Source organism: the organism of the source record quoted next, unplaced genomic scaffold (assembly GCF_019419815.1).
Source record: "Pyrus x bretschneideri cultivar Hongxiangsu unplaced genomic scaffold, Pyrus_bretschneideri_v1 Contig19, whole genome shotgun sequence".
Lineage (NCBI taxonomy): Eukaryota > Viridiplantae > Streptophyta > Magnoliopsida > Rosales > Rosaceae > Pyrus > Pyrus x bretschneideri.
The window spans coordinates 4,796,889-4,814,877 of NW_025999490.1; the positions used below are offsets into that span (position 1 = coordinate 4,796,889).

Sequence of the window (17,989 nt, forward strand, 5' to 3'; positions counted from 1 at the left end):
CCCGCGAATGCTTTTCCATTACGTGTTGTACCAGTCTTAACCTATGTAGAGTAAAACGTGCAAAACGCAAAGCTACGCATATAGATCAACTGCATTGCTTCCGCTCAGCTGCCTCTGCAACATTGTCTCTTGTCTTGCACTGCATATGTCGGCGACGAGTTTTCTGTATATATTTTCAACGAGGGAAGCTTCAAGCCATGACCAAGTTTTGTGAGCTAGCTAAATGATCAATCTTCATGTTGAAATGGGATCGATATGATAAAGATCGCGTTAATAGAGTGATATAACAAATGGTCTTAGTTGTGAGGACGAGAAAGTAAAAACGTCCCATATCATAACAAAAGAAAAACCATATAAAAATAGAGTTGGATTCTCTCTCCTCCGTTTTTCTCTTCCCTCCCCCCTCTCCTCTCTCAGTCGCCTCTTCTTCTTTTCTCTTCAAAGAAGGTAAAACAAGATGATGATGCAGCTTAATCTTGAGTGTTCTAATAAAAGGAGGAGGAAAAAGGATGGGAGAGGAGAGAAACCAAATCCTTTAAAAATTTACATATTAGGAGTTTGACCACTCCTCTATTGTTGATTGATTTTATGCTCAAACTTCGATTTCCTTCACTAGTAACTAGTAATTTGCACAATTACTACATGTCTTTTTTGAGAGGGGACAACATGTATGTGTCTTTACTCTTTACGTATCTTTCATTTTAATTCTACATATGGTTCCTGTGTTCTGACCAAAAAAAATACATATGGTTCCTGTGTGTTGATAGCATAAAACGTGACACATTGAGTTAAATTGCTATATGTTTCACGAGATTTAAAATTAAAATCAAAGCCGTGCATGATTCCGTGAACTCCAAGTCTCCAATATGGATTTTTCTTATTAGAGAAAACAATAATGCTATAGATCAATTGTCAAATGTAGGGGAGGCATCAACCCAACAATGACATGTCTGGCAATGTTTTTCAAAAGCATTTTTGTAAAATGAAAAGAGAAAATATTAAATTTTACGTTTAACATGAGAAGGCAGCCGGTAGGTCATCCGAAACCAATTTTTGAGAAGAAAAAAAATGAAACCGTGTTTGATATTGCATGTGTGTTAAATTCTACTTGTATTTTCACTTTTCAAAAACATAATATAGTGTTATAATTATATAGGAACGCTACTTAATAAATGTTAGGAAGATCAAATTTTTTAGAAAACTTTAATAAAAAAGGTTTGGGCTAAGTTTATTTTAACAGAAAATCATCCTATAACTTTTTTTAATGCAAACGGCTTAAATTTTAATGAAAAATGACAAAAGTTTAATATAATAATAAAAGAAGTAATAAAAAACAGATGTGAATGATCCGCGCGTCAGTCACACACACACACACACTATTTCTGAAACTGAACGGTACTGCATTATTTCTAAAACTGAACGGTACTACACCATTTTTGAAAGCTGAATGTTAATTATTTCTGAAATTAAACACGAATGCACTAGTACAAAAAAATGTTTGCGCAATGAAGCAAATTTCGTCGCGCCAAGTTTTGCGCAACGCTAAATAAAAGGCGTCACGCAAGATTTTTGCGCCAAACCAAGAATGCTTTACCGCTTTTTTCACTACATTGAGTGACGTAAGTACACCTATGTCACGCAAAACAGCTTTGCACGACGCCAATCTTCGTCATGCAAAGTCAACAACTTTTTTCCCATCGTTTAATCAGTTTGGGAGGCATTCATTTTATAGCAGTGACATTTACCAATACACATCACTGATGGCAACATCTTAGCCTGAAAAAAAAAAAAAAAAAAAAAAACAAACAACAAACAAACTGTAGAACTAGAACTAGAGAGTAATTTACACGAAACAGGTCCACTGCCGCCATCATGGCATCTCAATCCAATAATGCAATAAATTTACACATGGCAGTGTATTACCCCTCATATAACGAATAACAAAAATCAAGTATGCCGAAATAATAGTCATGGGACTGTAATATCCCTCCATGTTCTCCTCAATCTATAAAATACTACACCCAGCGTACAACTCAAAACAACCAAGGATTGATCCCAACAGGGGAAAGCACTAGCCTGCGAAAAAAAACATCTCTCCCTTCCTCAACAACAAAACCCGAAACAAAAGCAAAAACGAAAAGTGGGAGGGAGTATCTAAAACATAAGAGTGAATAATTAACCCAACTATCGAAGGATAAGAATTCTGTGGTTTTCATATCCTAGAACAATGCCATATAAACTAATATCGAACAATGTCCTGAAGGCAATCGTAAAAGTGAGTGATGTTTATCTTCTCTTTTCCGGAGTAGATTGCCTCGGCAGATCCTCCTTGGTCGCCCTGAGCTGCCATCTCAATTAACATGTAGAGCTTCTTGATGGGCATCTAGAGAGAGACATAGATGAATGTCAGATATTAAAAGCAGAGAAATATAAAAAGAACGAAGGGATGAAGAAAATTAAGGAGGGCGGAGTTTACATCGTTCAGGGCCTCTGCTGCCGCATCGATGTCTTCATCAGCAAAAACATTCAATTGTGATAGCACCTACGATGAGAAAAAGGGAAGAAATTAGGGTATTACGTACAAAGTTTAAAGTTTCTATAACATCACGTTAGATAAAAACACGAACATGCAGTTCTTCACGTTAGATAAAAACACGAACATGCAGTTCTTATTCCAAGAAATATACACCCAAGATGGCAGACTGCTTTCACTTTTTTTTGGAAGCGAAGCGATACAAGCCTTGTTTTGATAAAAACATGCTCACTGAATCATATTTGGAAGGCGAGAACATTCACTCACCAACAACGTTAAAAGCAAAACAGCTGAAGATGTAAAGCCAAAAAATTAACCACAATGGAAGCAAATTTTTAATTACCTTCTTTGCATCCAACGTCTTTAGTGTGGGAACATTGTAAGTGACAGAGAAGGTATCACAAAAACCAATTGAATCTAAGAAGCCCAATTCACTTGTTGTTCCAATCACCAGAAGTTTTTTACCCTGATGAGGAGAGAAATGTTAAAAACAAATATTATGGGCATCCAAACACCATTATCTTCAGAGATGCAAGAAAAAAGTAATCACATTCCAAAAAATAATCACTCAGCTAACAGATATCCTAATAGGTATCATTGATATTCAATGAAGTTGAGGGTAAATGACGAACCTTTGGAGGGAGACGCTTAAGTAGGACCAACAGTGTTTGAGATATCAAATTGGAAAACCTTGGACCAATAGCAACATACTCCAGTAACCTGTAATGCAAATTAAAAATAACAATTTATTCAAGATAAATGGTTGCTAAAGGCTTTTGGAGACAAGATACGATGAGTCACAAAAGTCAATCAAACTTAGAGCAGCAGTAATGACCTTTCAATATCATCAAGGATAATGATGCTCAACGGTGATTTGTATGCATCCTCAAAAACCTATTCAAAAAATAAAAGAAGTGAAAACAAAAACAAAAACTATATTGATAAGGCTACATTCATCCATATACGTGTCTATACTTACACACACAAGGATAATAAGTAAACAAACAGATCATCCAAGAATACTGAATATTTTGCATTAGTCGGAAAGTTAAATATTTGAGACATGAAAGTGACATCTCTAAAACTAAAATTGTTCAAGAAGACAAAACAAACCTTCACAATTTGTGCACATTTGGTGCTCTCATGAAGACCAATCATTGTCTCAGCCGAAACCTATCCAATTAAAGACTCGTAAAATTTGTAACAGGAATAAAAAGAACATAGATTATTAAAAGACTGGAAATTCTTGAAAAGCATATAAATATGTAAAGTGAAACAAATAATGTGGGAGCTTACAATCTTGACATAAGGAAAATCACTGTCGATGCCAACGGTAGCTGCTAGTGCAGATTTACCACTGTCCAAGATGGGTAAAGTTAAGAATGCTCAAAGTAAACAAAAAGCAAATGAAAATAGAATAAAAATGCACACAATTATGCTTACCTGCCACTAGGGCCTTCCAAAAGGCATGTAACAAGTGGGCTTCCTTTGCTCAATTTGACTTGCTCCACTAATAATAAAGCTCTTTGATAAATGTGCTTATGACGATCACCACAATCCACCATTCCATTAAGTCTACAAATCAAGTGACAGAACCATGAGGAAATGAAATACAAATAAAAACATTTAATAGGCTCCATATTTTGCTTCAAACTACCAAAAAAACATGACGTCATTTTAAAGGGACCAGAATCAAGATTTCTGTACTTTTATGAGGGCCAGTTCTTGGTAGATGGGTCTAATTTAACAAAATGATGAAACTAGGTAAATAGCGGGTCAGATTTATTTACTATTATTCAATAGTTCTGAAGTACAATCTCAAGCCATACCTGCATCTTTGAAGGTCATCAGTGGAGGCTCCAAATGCAGGTACAATTTCTTGGAGTGCATGTAGAAAATCATCCATAGTAACCTTAATACTCTCTTCATCCACTGGCTTGGTAAGATCATCCAAACTTAGTTGTCTATTCAGAGCAAATGACACTGCACTTTTAACAACACCTTCAAGTTCTGCACCACTGTAGTTTTTCGTGCGAGCCGCTGCAAACATGAAAGATATAAGCAAAGCCTTCTATCTCCTTCATGGATACGTAGGAAAGGTTCAAATTATTGTCAGGATCCTTAAAGTTTCATGCATTAAGAATTTGGAACATTAAACAATCGAAAAATATTCCAATCTCAAGGACCAAGGTCATTGATTTTGAAAAAGCATCATACACCTCCGCCTACGTAAAAAAATCTTATTATGTAAGATTACAACTTTTGAGAAAAAGAGGAATTGAATAAAAGGTGAAACAGATTAATAAGGATTTGGCAAGCATGTCACTTATGCACATACCAAGCTCTTGGAGGTTCACATCTGGAGCAAGAAAAGAGCTCTCCTTCATCTTGTTTGTATGAATTTGAAGAATCTGTAGACGACCATTTTCATCAGGAAGGCTTATCTCAATTTGAACTTCCAGACGTCCTGGCCTACAAACAAGAAAAAGACAAAAAATTAGATGTTTACTGAATAAACATGTTGTTTAGTGAGTTTGGAGAGAGTGAGAGAGAGCACCTCAAAAGGGCTTCATCAAGCAAATCCTTTCTGTTTGTCATCCCAATAAGCAAAACATTATTGAGAGACTCCACACCATCAATCTGAAAAAGAAGTTTCACAGACATATTGATGAGATTGCTTAGGAGCACAAAGAAGACATACTGGCCTAGAAAAGTTTGTAAGTTTTTGCAAGACTTAAAAAGTGCAACTGTAAATTTCACCAACCTTCGTGAGTAATTGGTTCACAATACTGTCATGAACCCCGGTACCATCTCTAGTTGATCCTCTTGACTGTATTGCAAAATAAAGCATGTGTTATGGTAAATACTAAATAGCATAGAGTAAGAAACGTTTTGATCCAATTCAAGCTATGCAACTGTGAAAACGAAGGGTTTGGAGGTTTTACAATGTAGGTGAATAAGGAATCTTAGTAAATAGCATAGAGGTAAGAAATCTTTATACCTTACAAATAGCATCAATTTCATCAAAGATTATCACATGCAAGTCACTCTGGTCTCCTGGGGAATTAAGGACATAATGACATTAGAAATTATTGAAAAACCAACCTAAGTGCACTTGACATATATATTTTCCCTTACCGCGAGCCCTTTGATCATTCTCAGCATCAGCAAATAGATCCCTAACATTCTTCTCAGTTTCACCAACGAACTTGCTCAAAACTTCAGGGCCATTAACAATCTACGGAACACAAAATAAAAATCTCATCAATCACCAAAGCATCTTAATAAATAACCTATATAAGGAAAAGTTGCATATCCAAAATCATTCAGACATGCTCAAATAGCTTTGGAACCTTTAAATAATGTACTAGCATCAAAATAATGTGTTAAAGCATGATTCGGCATGGTTCAATGTTTACAGCTGGCAGAACTTAATCGATTCATTACATATGCCTGTTATGAAAAATGAGAATACAAGATTGTGACAATGAGTACCTAGTTTTTAATTTCATCTCAGTTTCATGTGTCATCAGCTGGCAAGTATTATTTGAAATTACAGCCGAAACTTAAAAAACATTCAAACATTCATAAATTTTCAACTTCCGGACCAATGAAAAGAACAAATTCTTAGTCCTAACAGTGCATTTGGATGAGGATATTTTAGATTACTAAGGAATTCCAAATTGAAGGAAATTAAATGATGGAATTTTATTCCTAGAATTTGTGAATTTTGTTGGCTACCTAAAAGGAGTGGTGGTGGTTGACGGAAATTGAAATGACGGAATTTTATTTCCTAGAATTTTTTAATTTTGTTGGCTACCTAAAAGAAGAATGGGTGCCAACTATTTACACAGAATTTAAACTTAGGAGCCCCAAATTCCAAGTTTTTTTTTTTCACACAAAAATTCTAAATTTCTATGTTTATGAATCCAAACAAGGGGATTGGCGTACGTCAATTTCTAAATTCTGAGTTTTGTTCGAATTCCAAGTTTTTTCTCTCATCCAAACAGTGTTTAGAGAATTGACAACTCAGAAATTTGATTATTTAAAAAAAGGTGGATCAAAATCCAAACCTTTGGTTCTTTCCCGTTCAACATCTTTCCAATTTGACGAGCCATGAGAGTTTTTCCAGTACCAGGGGGCCCATAAAGCAGCATACCCTTTACATGCTTAATCCCTAATCTGGAACATCAAAATCTTTCCAATAAGGAGCGTGGTATAAAGATATACCAACAAGATATCAGTGCAGCTTGAAGAATCAGTTATCTTACTTATTTGTCACGTGAGGAGGGAATACACGGGATGCAAAAGCTCTTCGAAATATATCTGCAAACTCAGCACCTAAGCCACCAATTCCAAGCGTTTGAAGATTAAACTCCTTGTGCCGGAAAATGTTGCTACTTGCAGCTTCACGCTGATTTACGATCTGGAGAATACAATTTAGATATCAAATTTCAATACATTATTTGATATTGTATACTAAATGATAATGAAAATGTTCTCCTGTAAATGGCCATCATATCACGACTCTGATTTGCATAGGATATGCAGCTAAATAAGTGATCAAAGGAGCAAGTGCAAAACTGATTTGTCATTGCAAAACCTTCACGGCCAAGTATGAAGTGAGTTCAACCAATCTAATATAGGATTTTGTGTTTTCTTATTGTAAACACAGGGTCATGAAAAACCTAAAATGATAACCATTAGCAACTACATGAAGTTGCGTTTTCTGAACATAGAATAAGGATCTATGTAGCCTGCCAAGACAATGATGCTAAAATATGTCATACAGTCCTTTCCACCGGTTAAAACTACTGGGTCTGACATAATTTGACAATTTATATTAATAAGTAAAGATAAATATCAAAATCTCACCTTTATTCCACTTGCATTTGATGTTTCAAAGATGAAATATGTATCATTCACAATCATCCCTCTTTCAATACCATTATTAGACTTTTCTTGTCCCTCCACTGCAGCTTGATTGACAGTAAAAATGTAGTTGATCCCCTGAAACTCAAATGATACTCTTTGTCCAGCCGTCATGACCTGCACATAGTAAGGCACAATGTTTCAAAACTCATGACCTGCAGTAATATATACTTATGGGAAAGGGGGGAAAACTAAATGAGAGAGAAAGATCCATCAAACAAATCAGGAAATAAGAACACGGCTGATTTTTTTCAAGCAAATATGGCTGAAGTTTGCATCTATTATAACTGAATCAGTACTTGACCACTACGTTCTAAGTTCTAACCAAAATAATTTAGCATGAGTTGCTTTTATTCCTTCCTTAATTTAATGGCAAAATTCACACACGCATTGGAACGATAAGAAATCTTCATTTAGTAATACACGTGTTCAATTTGGTAACTTGCCTCAGAAAGGATCATGTTCGAAATTAGAACAACATTTGTATCATTATTTGTTCGTCTGGTGTGCAAATAAACATATGCATACATTCCTCAACAACAACCAGACGATATAAACAAACATGAAAAACAAGTGTAGACGCAAAAGTTACCTGGTTGATAAACCTTTTCTTAAGCTGCTTCGACAGGGCAACAGCGTCAACCTACAAAACAATCCGGAAGCCCTTCAAATCCCCAATGCTTAAAATGGCATTTGTATTAATACAGAAAACTGAAAACAATAATGTAAAAATTGAAATCGATATGCAAAATACCTGTTCACTCTTAGTGCCTTTCTTCACAAACTCCAAATCCAGCGTAAGCAGGGCCAGATTGAAATCCTCCGGTGGAACAAATCTAAATTATGGATTTCAAAAACACAATTAGAAACCAAAATTGACCAAAACCTCAGCTCCGAGCCAGTGATCCTTTGATTGATTGAGTGCCTGACTAACCTGCTCACAGAGATAGAATCGCCACTAGAAACCCTAGCATGCCGCCGCTGGATTGCGTTCAGCGCAATGTGGCCGCTCTGTATGCTTGGATGACCAGTTTATTTCAATTAAGGCCACCAAAAAACACAACATACACCAACTCCAAGCGACTGAATCTTCAAAAATTCCAACTAAATCATAGCAATTTCACAATTAATTATAATCAAATCATAAAAAAATGGAGCAGAAACGGCGTGATCGAATAATGACAGATTGCAGGGAAAAATTGTAAAAATAATCAGAAATCGTGAAGATCAAAAGGATATGAGACGGTGAGGACGAATGAGTCGCCGACGGAAGCGAGATTGAGCTTGGTGCCGGGGATGGCGAAGTTCTGGAGATCGGTGGGGGAGCAGTAGGCGAGATTGGTTAAAGCGAGATCTGGGGCGGGGGTGTTGGTGACGGTCATCATCACCGCTGGCGAAGAGGAGGATAAGCCGAACCGGCCGGCCATTTTTTGATCGGAGACGGAAAGAGTTCTGGGTGGAGGATTTCTGGTTCCTTTGGTTGTAAGAAATGGAGAATAAAAGCTTTTGTCTAATTTTTCTGCTTTGATTGGAAAGAGACGATGAACTTTGAAATTTTTGGATTTTTGTGTTTCTAGAAGCCCAAATAAAAGCCCAAAACGAACAGCTCGATTTAATCGCAAAATGTCGGTCCCTTTTTAATAAGCCTTGAAGCCCAATATATGTGCGTAGGTTTTTTTTTTTTTTTTTTTTTTTTTTTTTTGGTCAAACAGTGATGTTAGATTAGTCATCGATGCAAAGGCTCAACTCATTTCTACCATTATGGTAAATGGTCACTTGCAGTGAAAAGTTTTAAATTTAATAAGTTCTTAATAAAATATTAAATTCAACACAAATATAATATATATCTTCAAATCGTCTATATGAGCCAAACTTACAAGTGAAGAGATATTCATTATGCCCCCAATTTCTACTTTTTGGAACCCCTAGTATAATCACTTGTCCTTGAATGTGAGATTTGAATTTCATGTCTTCTTTGCTAAAATAGCTTATATAAAAAATTTCAAAACCTAAAAAGAAAATCAGACACAATGATGAGGAAAGATCAAAACTTTTTGCTTAAACTTTAAATCAGTTTGAAATTGTTTTTAGAATGGTTATAGCACTTTGATAAAATAATTTATAAGTACCTTTAGCGCTTAAAAACACTTATGGATAGTTTGATAATCATTTTATTTTTATTTTTATTTTTCACTTGTTTAAAAACTGAAAACCTTAAAAGTCGTTTGATAACTATTTTATTTCAGTTTTCAATTTTTGTTTTTAATTTTTTTGAAATCTAAAAACTAAAACCGTACTTGATAACTATTTTAGTTTAAAAAAATCAAAATTAATTTCTTGAGTTTTCAAAATTTATCCTTGAGTTTTTACTTTTTGATTTTTAGTTTTCATTCTTTTTTATAAAATTAAAAATTGAACGTTGTTACCAAATAAATTTTTAATTTTCTATTTTTGAAAAGGTGAAAACGAAATGGTTATCAAACCACTTATATAGTAACTACTTTCAGTTTCAGTTTTAAGAAGGAAAAAAAAAATTAAAACTAAAAACTATTTATTGAGTTTATTTCCAATTTTCAAAATTTGATCTTGAGTTTTGAGTTTTCTTTCTGAAAGTAGTTTAGCAAAACTCAAACAAAACTCTCCTTCAACAAAATTTCAATTTTCAGTTTTATAAAATATAAAAAATCAAAATTAATCTGAAAACTGAAAAAAGAGCAATTTAACAAAGGATTAATTAGATAAAAGCGCTTCATGTAACATCCCGTCCCAAAATTCTTATTAACGTACGTGTGAAATTACAACCTTGCCCCTAGTTCGTTTTGGTCACGTTATTGGTTGTTTTGTGTGGTATGGCATGGGTTGGACCACACACACACTCTCACACTCACTGTCACTCTCCCTCACCCTCTGTCTCTTTCTCTCTCTCTCTCCCCCCGAGTCCTCTATTCTTCTTCTTCTTCAAAAAACGTACGGACACTCACACAACCCCTCAAACCTGGACAGATCGAGGGAACCAAGGACACCATCGAGTTTGTGAGGCTGTGAGGAGTCCAGTGATACCCTTTTCAGGTAAGAACATCGACGTTTTCACGTCGATTCCTTAAATTCCGATTTGAGTACTGTTCATGCAACATTAATTTACTTAGTTTTTGGACATTTGAAGCTTGTAAATGTGTTGGTGAGGTCCCAAGGAGCTTGGGAGTGCATCGTTGGACGGATTTGGACGTCGAAATCACAAACTGTAAGTTTAGGCCAGATTTTCATATTTTTAGAAAGTTTGATTCCGTTGTTTTTAGGCTCTAAAACTAGTTCAACGTGGTAGATGAGGTTTAGGGCTTCATTTTGGTATAAAATACGTGAAAAATGGATGAAAAACGACGGAGAATAGTGGGTTTGAACTTTCCCAGTTTTTCCGGTGGCCGGAGTCCGGCGAGGGTTGATCGGAGAAGAAGGGAGAATATTCCGTTAAGGTTTAACGGAATATTCCTAACGGCAGTGACGGCGTCAGTTAGGTTTAACGGAATATTCCGTTAGGTTAACGGAATATTCCTGACGACGTCACTTGACGCCGTCAGTGTGCCTGGCACGTGGCCGCGCGTGGGGACGCGTGGGTCCGTGCCTGGTTTGGCACGTGAGGGCGCGTGGAAGGTCCAAAAATTATTTTAAAAATATGGGTGTGATCGTGAGGTTGCGTAGATCACGTTGGTATATTCATTTGTCCATTTTGAGCAATGTATGAGAAGTTATTTTGAACGGACGGTTATGTGCTTTAAAGTTAACGTTTTTATAGTTAATTCGCATATAGGTGACACGTATCCCGAGGACGAGCGTGCACATTCGAGGCAGGGGGGCTACGACCCTTCCACATACCAGTGAGTGGGCTTTTGTTTTCCGTATATACCTATGTACATATTATTCCCAGAATTTAGTATGAATGCTTCGTTACATGCCATTCCTTTTACGTTATTGGTTGATACGCATGATTAGTGGCATATAAGTTGGTTTATATATTTATTCATATGTCATATACATATACGTTGGTGCTGTGGCGGCCTAGGTAAGTGCCAGGTAAGCGTTATTTAACGATTGCATTAAATAGTGGTTAGAGATGCTTAGAGAGCTCATAACCTGCACCCCCGGTGTTAGTGCTCCCGCCCAGAGTAGGGCACAGTCCTTCACGTGTTGTTCACCTCCCGCACCACACGCTCAGCTTGAATCCAAGTTAGGTGCACAGTCTTGTCGTACAGACCACTTTAGGTGGTTCCGACTCGTAGGTGACCCGCGACTATTCGCACAGCCTTCACGTGATCGTAGCACTAGAGCGATCATATGTATTACACCCAGGCCTGTCGTACAGACCACTATAGGTGGTTCCGACTCGTGGGCAGGTTTAGTGATTAAGTTTGAGATTTGAGCTCTAGATTCAGCCGTACAGGTCACTTAGGGGACTCCGGCTGCCAGTTTATTATGCTATTGATGTGATTTATACCTGAGCACATGCATGATATTATGAAGTTTTGTGATGGCATACCTTGAGCATGATTTGGCATGTCTACGTATATATGTTTGTTTTCTGGGAAGTATACAGGTTTTACGGCGAGGGGTTAGATTATATTTATTGAAATGGTTTTCAAAGAATTGGTTTTTGCCCACTCACGCTTTTGTTTTGCGCCCCTCCAGGTTCTAGTAGCTTAGCGGGTTCGGTGGTTTTTCCCCAGAGGACGTCCCGGCATTCTGACAGGCACTCATTTATGTAGGGTCACCTTCGAGTGCACTATTGTTGTATCGTTTCTTTTGGACTGCTGTAGGCTTCAAGCTCTGAACTCAGTGACTTGCTTACGCTAGCACATACTTTATCACATTATATTTGCTAGTTTTTAAATTATTCGTACTTTTATATTATTTCCTTTAGCTTCCGCACTGTGCACATGGCTACGTCACTTCCACGTGACGGCCAGCATGCCCTGACCTCGGTTGGGGTGTGTCACTTCAATTCTACATCTTATTAATTAAGCATTTGTGGGTTCTCAACTTTTTATTAAAACACCTTGTATTTTGATTAAGGTGCTTCCATCTTTATCCATGTCATTTTTTAATTCCCAACTCATCATTTTAAGTAAATTTTAAGGAAAACAAAAAAAATGAAAATAAGAGTTATTTATATTGAAACTGATCAAATCTAAAATCCCTTAATTCATGGAAAGAAAATAAGTTTGAAAATTTTGATTGAGTCATTATCCCAATAATTAATTGTTAAGAATTTGATATAATTAATTTTCAGTACAAAGTTTTAATATGAAAAATTCTCTTTTTTTATGGGTCATAACGTACCATGTACGTACCAAGGTTAGGTTAACGCATTGTACCAATACCATGGTACATACTAAAACAAGAATCACATAACATATCAAAATATTAATACGTACCAAAACTAAGATTATATAATGTACCAATTATGTAACAAGTTATTGGTACGTTATGTTTAATACATATGTGCATTCATATATCATGTCCATAATTGATATGTTATGTTTAATAGAATGTTAGTTGTATTTTTAGAATTTTAATGATATTTTTTATTTGAGTAATGAAAAGTGTCGTTTGAAATGAATTATTGGATAATATATTTCCTAGATTTTAGGATTTATGTGATATTATTTTGTCATTTGATTGGTAAACAAAATATATGTAATTTTTATTATCAAAAATTAGATAAAAATATTTGATCAAAAATCTAAAAGTTGCAAATGTTAAATTTAAGAATTTTAAAACTGAGATGCCTATATCAAACCACCCTTTTAGCAAAACCCAAAGAAAACCCCCCACCAAATTATGACCAACCGAAATATCGGCCACCTCAAAACCCCAAACTTGAGAAAGCTAAAACCCTAGCCCCAAAGAGCCATAACGACGCTCATGGCGACCCGACGGCGCCTCCAAGCTCTGACCCGCCACGCCTCCGCCTTCTTCTCCAAAAGCCCTTCATTCCACTCCCTCCCACCTCCCCTCCCCATCTACCAACCCCTCAAAACCCTCACCTCCAATTTCTCCCTCATTTCCTCCAGCCCCGATCCCACTCGCTCACTTACCCGCCATTTCTCGTCGAAACCTCGAATCGGCGACGTAAATGAAGACAATGAGCACAGTGAAGAGGAGGAAGACGACGACGACGACGACGAAGAAGTTGGGGACAGTGAGGACGAGAGTGCTTACCGATGCAGCGGTTCGAAAAGAGAGTATACTCCAGAGGAAAAAGTGGCGGAGGCCGCCACCATTGGGTACCAAGTGATTGGACCGCTTCAGAGGTCTGATCGGGTTTTCAAGCCGGTTTTCGCGGTGGTTCAGGTTCGTCTGTAGAGTGGATTATTATCTTTGGGCGTCGAATGAGACTGTTGTATTGGTAGGATTGGTTTTGATGAATGTGATTATGTGGTGGTGTTGTTGTAGGTTGGTTCACATCAGTTCAAGGTTAGCAACGGGGACTGCATTTTCACAGAAAAGTTGAAATTCTGCGAAGTGAATGATAAGGTCGGTACAGATTAATTGTTGCGTGTTGCGTATTCAGGTGTTAGGATATCATCGGTTGTTATGTATGCGTTAACTTTATGTTGCAAACTTGTACTGCATTTACCCACAGGAATAATGTCAATACTCATAGTCGCTGAAATTGAAATTTGAAGTCTTTAGCTGTTCAGTTCACTGGTGGTATGTTAATGTTTGGCATCCATTCTGCGTTCGCTACTATTTGATCAATTGAATTTGTGTTTTCCAAGATTATGACTCTTCGGTGGGCTTAAAAGGAGCTCTTAATTAGAATTTGGAAGCAACGTCCTATGCCGGGGGGAAAGTAATTTTTGTAGAAAAGTAGTTTCCGCGTGATATGAATTGAGCGTTATGTTAATGGGCTTACAGGTGGAAATGAATACCTTTGGTGAGATCTTAGGAGTTGCACTGGTTTTGGTAAATATTTAGACTAGGAAGATGGTTTTGTGACCAGCATTGAGGGCCACCTAAGTTCGAAGTACCATAATTTTGGATGCTATTTCTTTTCCATTGGTGTTCGTTTTGTATCCGAGCCCTCAAGAGGGCAAGCCGGACTTGCGAGCGAACATTCGGTTTTCCTGTTATCTATTGATTCTATCCTTTCTGTGTTGTTTTGTAATAAATCTCTTGATCTCTATTAGAAATTAGCAAAGTACATAAAATTATTGTATCCTTGTTTAAGATCAAATAATTGTATTATTTCATAATTTTTTGGTAGACGACATTGTAATTTTCATAAATGAACTCTATTGTCTGATGTTTTGCTTGCTTGTTTATTGCAGTTAGTATTGAACAAGGTTCTCATGCTGGGCTCAAGTAGTCAGACAATAATTGGTAGGCCCATATTACCAGATGCAGCAGTTCATGCGGTTGTTGAGGAGCACGTAAGTGTGACAGCACTGTTTCTCTTTTCTTACCGCTGTGTGCGTGAGTGTCACAGGCAAGAAGAAAAATGAATATATGTATGCTTCAAAATCCAACCAAAGAGTCACAGTACTGTAGTTTCTTTTTTCCTCACTGGCACTAGAATATAAATTTGTAACCATTACAATACATATACATTGGTTCTCTTCACCTTTGGAATTTATATTTGTATTGTTCCTTTTCCTTTTTTCATCTCAGGCATTAGATGCAAAGGTAATTATTTTTAAGAAAAAGAGGAGGAAGAATTACCGTCGAACCAAAGGACATCGCCAGGTATGTTCGGGAACCTTGTCCAAGCAGTCACAACTTCTTTTCTTAGTACATTGATTATCATTTTTTTTATGTTTCTTTCAGGAATTGACTAAGTTGAGGATAGTTGATGTTCAAGGAATTGAGAAACCAGAGCCTGTAGTCACTGAAAAGCCTCCAAAGGCTCCAAAGGCACCCGGTAAGAAAACGGAAAAGGTTGCAGTTGCTGCTTAGGATAGACATTCACTATGGCTGAACATTAGCAATAATGGCACTCTGCTCATAATGTTGTGCTTTTATGGTGAGCATAATCAGATTCCTACGTTGCTCCACGCACAGTTTTGGCTGTCATTCGAAATAGAAAATTTAGAATTTAACCGGGGTGGTGGTTGTAGGATTTGTGTCCCAAATTTTTGCCAATTTTATCTTCTGTATTTAGGAGTGCAAATTATGAAATCCCCCTAGCTGATTGAATCGGTCTTGCTCCTCATGATCTTTAGTAATCTTTTGTTTGTGCTCAGTCTTGACTCGTGATGTCAACGATGATGCAACTCGTGCATGATCCATAAGTGTGTTTCTTTCACAATTCATTGTACGGCATGTCTCTGTTTTCTTATCGTGTCATGAATGCATGTTGGTCGAAACTTAGATTGAATCGAAGTTGGAAGTTCCATTGGTCGAAATTAAGTTCAAGTTGTATCCTTCTTTTCAGTTGAATGAATAATATGTGCGTCCCCAAATTCCCTAAAATAACGTTTGGTGGCTAACTAGTAAAGCTAAAACCTTTTTGTTGTCACTTTTTAGTTTTTGTGTGATTTGTTTTTGGTCAACTTGCAGAACCTTGATAGTGGTTTCTAATTTGGAATGGTACATCCACCAACATCAAAAAAATTTCTCTAAGCTTTAACTAACTTAGACCATTAATTTCTGACCTATACGGGCACTTTCGGACCTTTTTGGACCAATAGGTTTTATGTTACGTCAATTCGAACTTTGTCGACCTCTTTTGTTTACACCTTATAAGGCAATACGCCAGTCTAATTGTTGTACATTACTATGTTAAGGTTAAACCAATGGCAACCAAATTAGGAAATCATTGTCTTTTGGTTTCTGGTTTAAATTAATCTAAATTGCACGGTGCCCAGGAGGGTCATATGACCCTTCTGAGGGCTGGTTTGGAATTGCTGTGCTTTGAAAAAAAACTGCTTCTGTTGTGCTGTGAGAATAAGCAGTTGTGAAATAAAACAGTAGAGTGTTTGGTAAACTTTTTTGTAAAAGCGCTTTTGAAAAAAAAAAAAACAGTATTATAGTGTTTAGTAAGCTTTTATGTAAAACAGATGTGAAAAAAAGCCGGTTTTTCAAAGCTGGGTTTTGCAGCTTCTTGTTTGTGGCTTTTTTTCATCCAAAATTGTGAAAAAAAACTGAAGCTGAATGTTTACCAAACACAAAAACAGCTCCCAACTTTTTTTGATACCAACTTTTTTCAGAATCACATCAGTACCAAACCAGGCCTTACAATTTTGAAATGATGTCATTTTTTTTGAACAAAAATTATTATCTAACTAAGAGAGTGGGAGAGTGGGAGAGTGGGCTAAGCTTCGCAATAGGCGAGCAATACTGTGGTTGTAAGGAATACCATTAAATTGTAGTACTAAGTGACGGAAATGTTATATTTATATGTGCTATATTGATGTGGGTTGGCTTTTATGTTTAAAGTTGACCCTCACAAAAGTAATTTGCTCACAGTTAGAGTTCAACTCTTAATTTCATATTTTCGTTATTTGCCTCTTAATCAAATAAAAGATATTTAATTTCATGTCTTAATATTTATATGCAATTTGCACCAAGGTGCATTTTTTGGGGTCAAAGGTAGAGTAATTCATTAAACAAAGTCCAAACAAACATAAACAACTTACAACGGACCCTAAAAAGGATTAGCATACAAAAGAATGTCACTAATGCAACAAAAGATGAGGAATGATTTCTTTCTGCAACGAGTACAAAAACGGTGAATAACATAAATGCATAAGGGGTTTCAACACAAATATAAATAGAGTAAACTGCCGATTTTCCCCTTGAACTATCACCCAACTTTTGATTTCACCCTTGAACTTTTTAATTGGAAAATTAAGGACTTAAACTAATTTTTTTGGCCGATTTGCTCCCTGCTATTAACTTTTCATTCATTCCATCCAAATTTCTGTTAAATGGAAGCATGTGCACAACATGTGTGGGTAGTTTGGTCGCTTCATTCTTTAAACTAATTGAAAACCTTAAATTTCTAAAATATAAACCTATGCAAATATGTGTGATTATATAGCTTTTGTGACTTAAATCTAGTGAAGTGACGCTTTTGTCCACAAGGGAGAGTTACGTGGTTTGCACATGATAAGAGTTAATGTTAATTTGGATGAAATCTATGAAAACTAATGGTAGGGGGGAAATCGGCCAAAAAAAATTAGTTTAAGTCCTTAATTTTCCAATTAAAATGTTCAGAGGGGAAATGGAAAGTTGGGTGATAGTTCATGGGGCAAATTGGCAGTTTACTCATATAAATATCCTCTTAAGTGGCCCAACCAATCGAGACCCAAAAGTGACTAATAGAGAAAACCTTAGAAGCCTATGTGAGGGATGGCCAGCCTCAGAAGCTCAAAACCCAAAGGCGATGAACCACACACCGCCAATTTCACACCACAAAATAACAATTGCTCCCTAGATCATACACCAAGGTGCACATGTATGATTGTTTTTTGCCATAAAGCGTCATTTGCTATAATGTAATTAATCAAATCATAATGATATAGAGGT

General features: G+C 36.5%; 2 protein-coding genes across 2 annotated transcripts; one reads left to right on the forward strand and one right to left on the reverse strand.

Moving 5' to 3' along the window:
- Window positions 1–1,842: 1,842 nt before the first annotated feature.
- On the reverse strand, window positions 1,843–9,013 carry LOC103931891 (vesicle-fusing ATPase). Its single transcript, XM_009341453.3, has 21 exons — window positions 8,705–9,013; window positions 8,400–8,495; window positions 8,220–8,301; window positions 8,058–8,108; window positions 7,409–7,582; window positions 6,805–6,959; window positions 6,607–6,715; window positions 5,672–5,771; window positions 5,535–5,590; window positions 5,298–5,363; window positions 5,091–5,173; window positions 4,872–5,005; window positions 4,363–4,573; window positions 3,977–4,108; window positions 3,830–3,890; window positions 3,647–3,706; window positions 3,369–3,427; window positions 3,166–3,253; window positions 2,877–2,999; window positions 2,477–2,542; window positions 1,843–2,383 (listed from the first exon to the last, which is right to left on the reverse strand). Exons 1-21 carry the CDS (start codon window positions 8,890–8,892, stop codon window positions 2,240–2,242), a joined length of 2,238 nt encoding a protein of 745 aa, XP_009339728.1. The 5' UTR covers window positions 8,893–9,013; the 3' UTR covers window positions 1,843–2,239.
- Window positions 9,014–13,272: 4,259 nt separating this feature from the next.
- On the forward strand, window positions 13,273–15,701 carry LOC103931804 (50S ribosomal protein L21, mitochondrial). Its single transcript, XM_009341364.3, has 5 exons — window positions 13,273–13,810; window positions 13,913–13,993; window positions 14,791–14,892; window positions 15,131–15,205; window positions 15,287–15,701. Exons 1-5 carry the CDS (start codon window positions 13,382–13,384, stop codon window positions 15,413–15,415), a joined length of 816 nt encoding a protein of 271 aa, XP_009339639.2. The 5' UTR covers window positions 13,273–13,381; the 3' UTR covers window positions 15,416–15,701.
- The last annotated feature ends 2,288 nt before the right edge of the window (window positions 15,702–17,989 follow it).

What these genes read in the sequence shown, in the direction of transcription:
- LOC103931891 (XM_009341453.3), bottom strand. Translation starts at nt 8,892, where the DNA reads ATGGCCGGCCGGTTCGGCTTATCCTCCTCTTCGCCAGCGGTGATGATG. An exon ending in AAGGCACTAAGAGTGAACAG is followed by an intron (nt 8,109 to 8,219) that starts GTATTTTGCATA and finishes ATTGTTTTGTAG; the next exon opens with GTTGACGCTGTTGCCCTGTC. An exon ending in AGAAAAGGTTTATCAACCAG is followed by an intron (nt 7,583 to 8,057) that starts GTAACTTTTGCG and finishes TACTATGTGCAG; the next exon opens with GTCATGACGGCTGGACAAAG.
- LOC103931804 (XM_009341364.3), top strand. Translation starts at nt 13,382, where the DNA reads ATGGCGACCCGACGGCGCCTCCAAGCTCTGACCCGCCACGCCTCCGCC. An exon ending in TCTGCGAAGTGAATGATAAG is followed by an intron (nt 13,994 to 14,790) that starts GTCGGTACAGAT and finishes TGTTTATTGCAG; the next exon opens with TTAGTATTGAACAAGGTTCT. An exon ending in GAACCAAAGGACATCGCCAG is followed by an intron (nt 15,206 to 15,286) that starts GTATGTTCGGGA and finishes TGTTTCTTTCAG; the next exon opens with GAATTGACTAAGTTGAGGAT.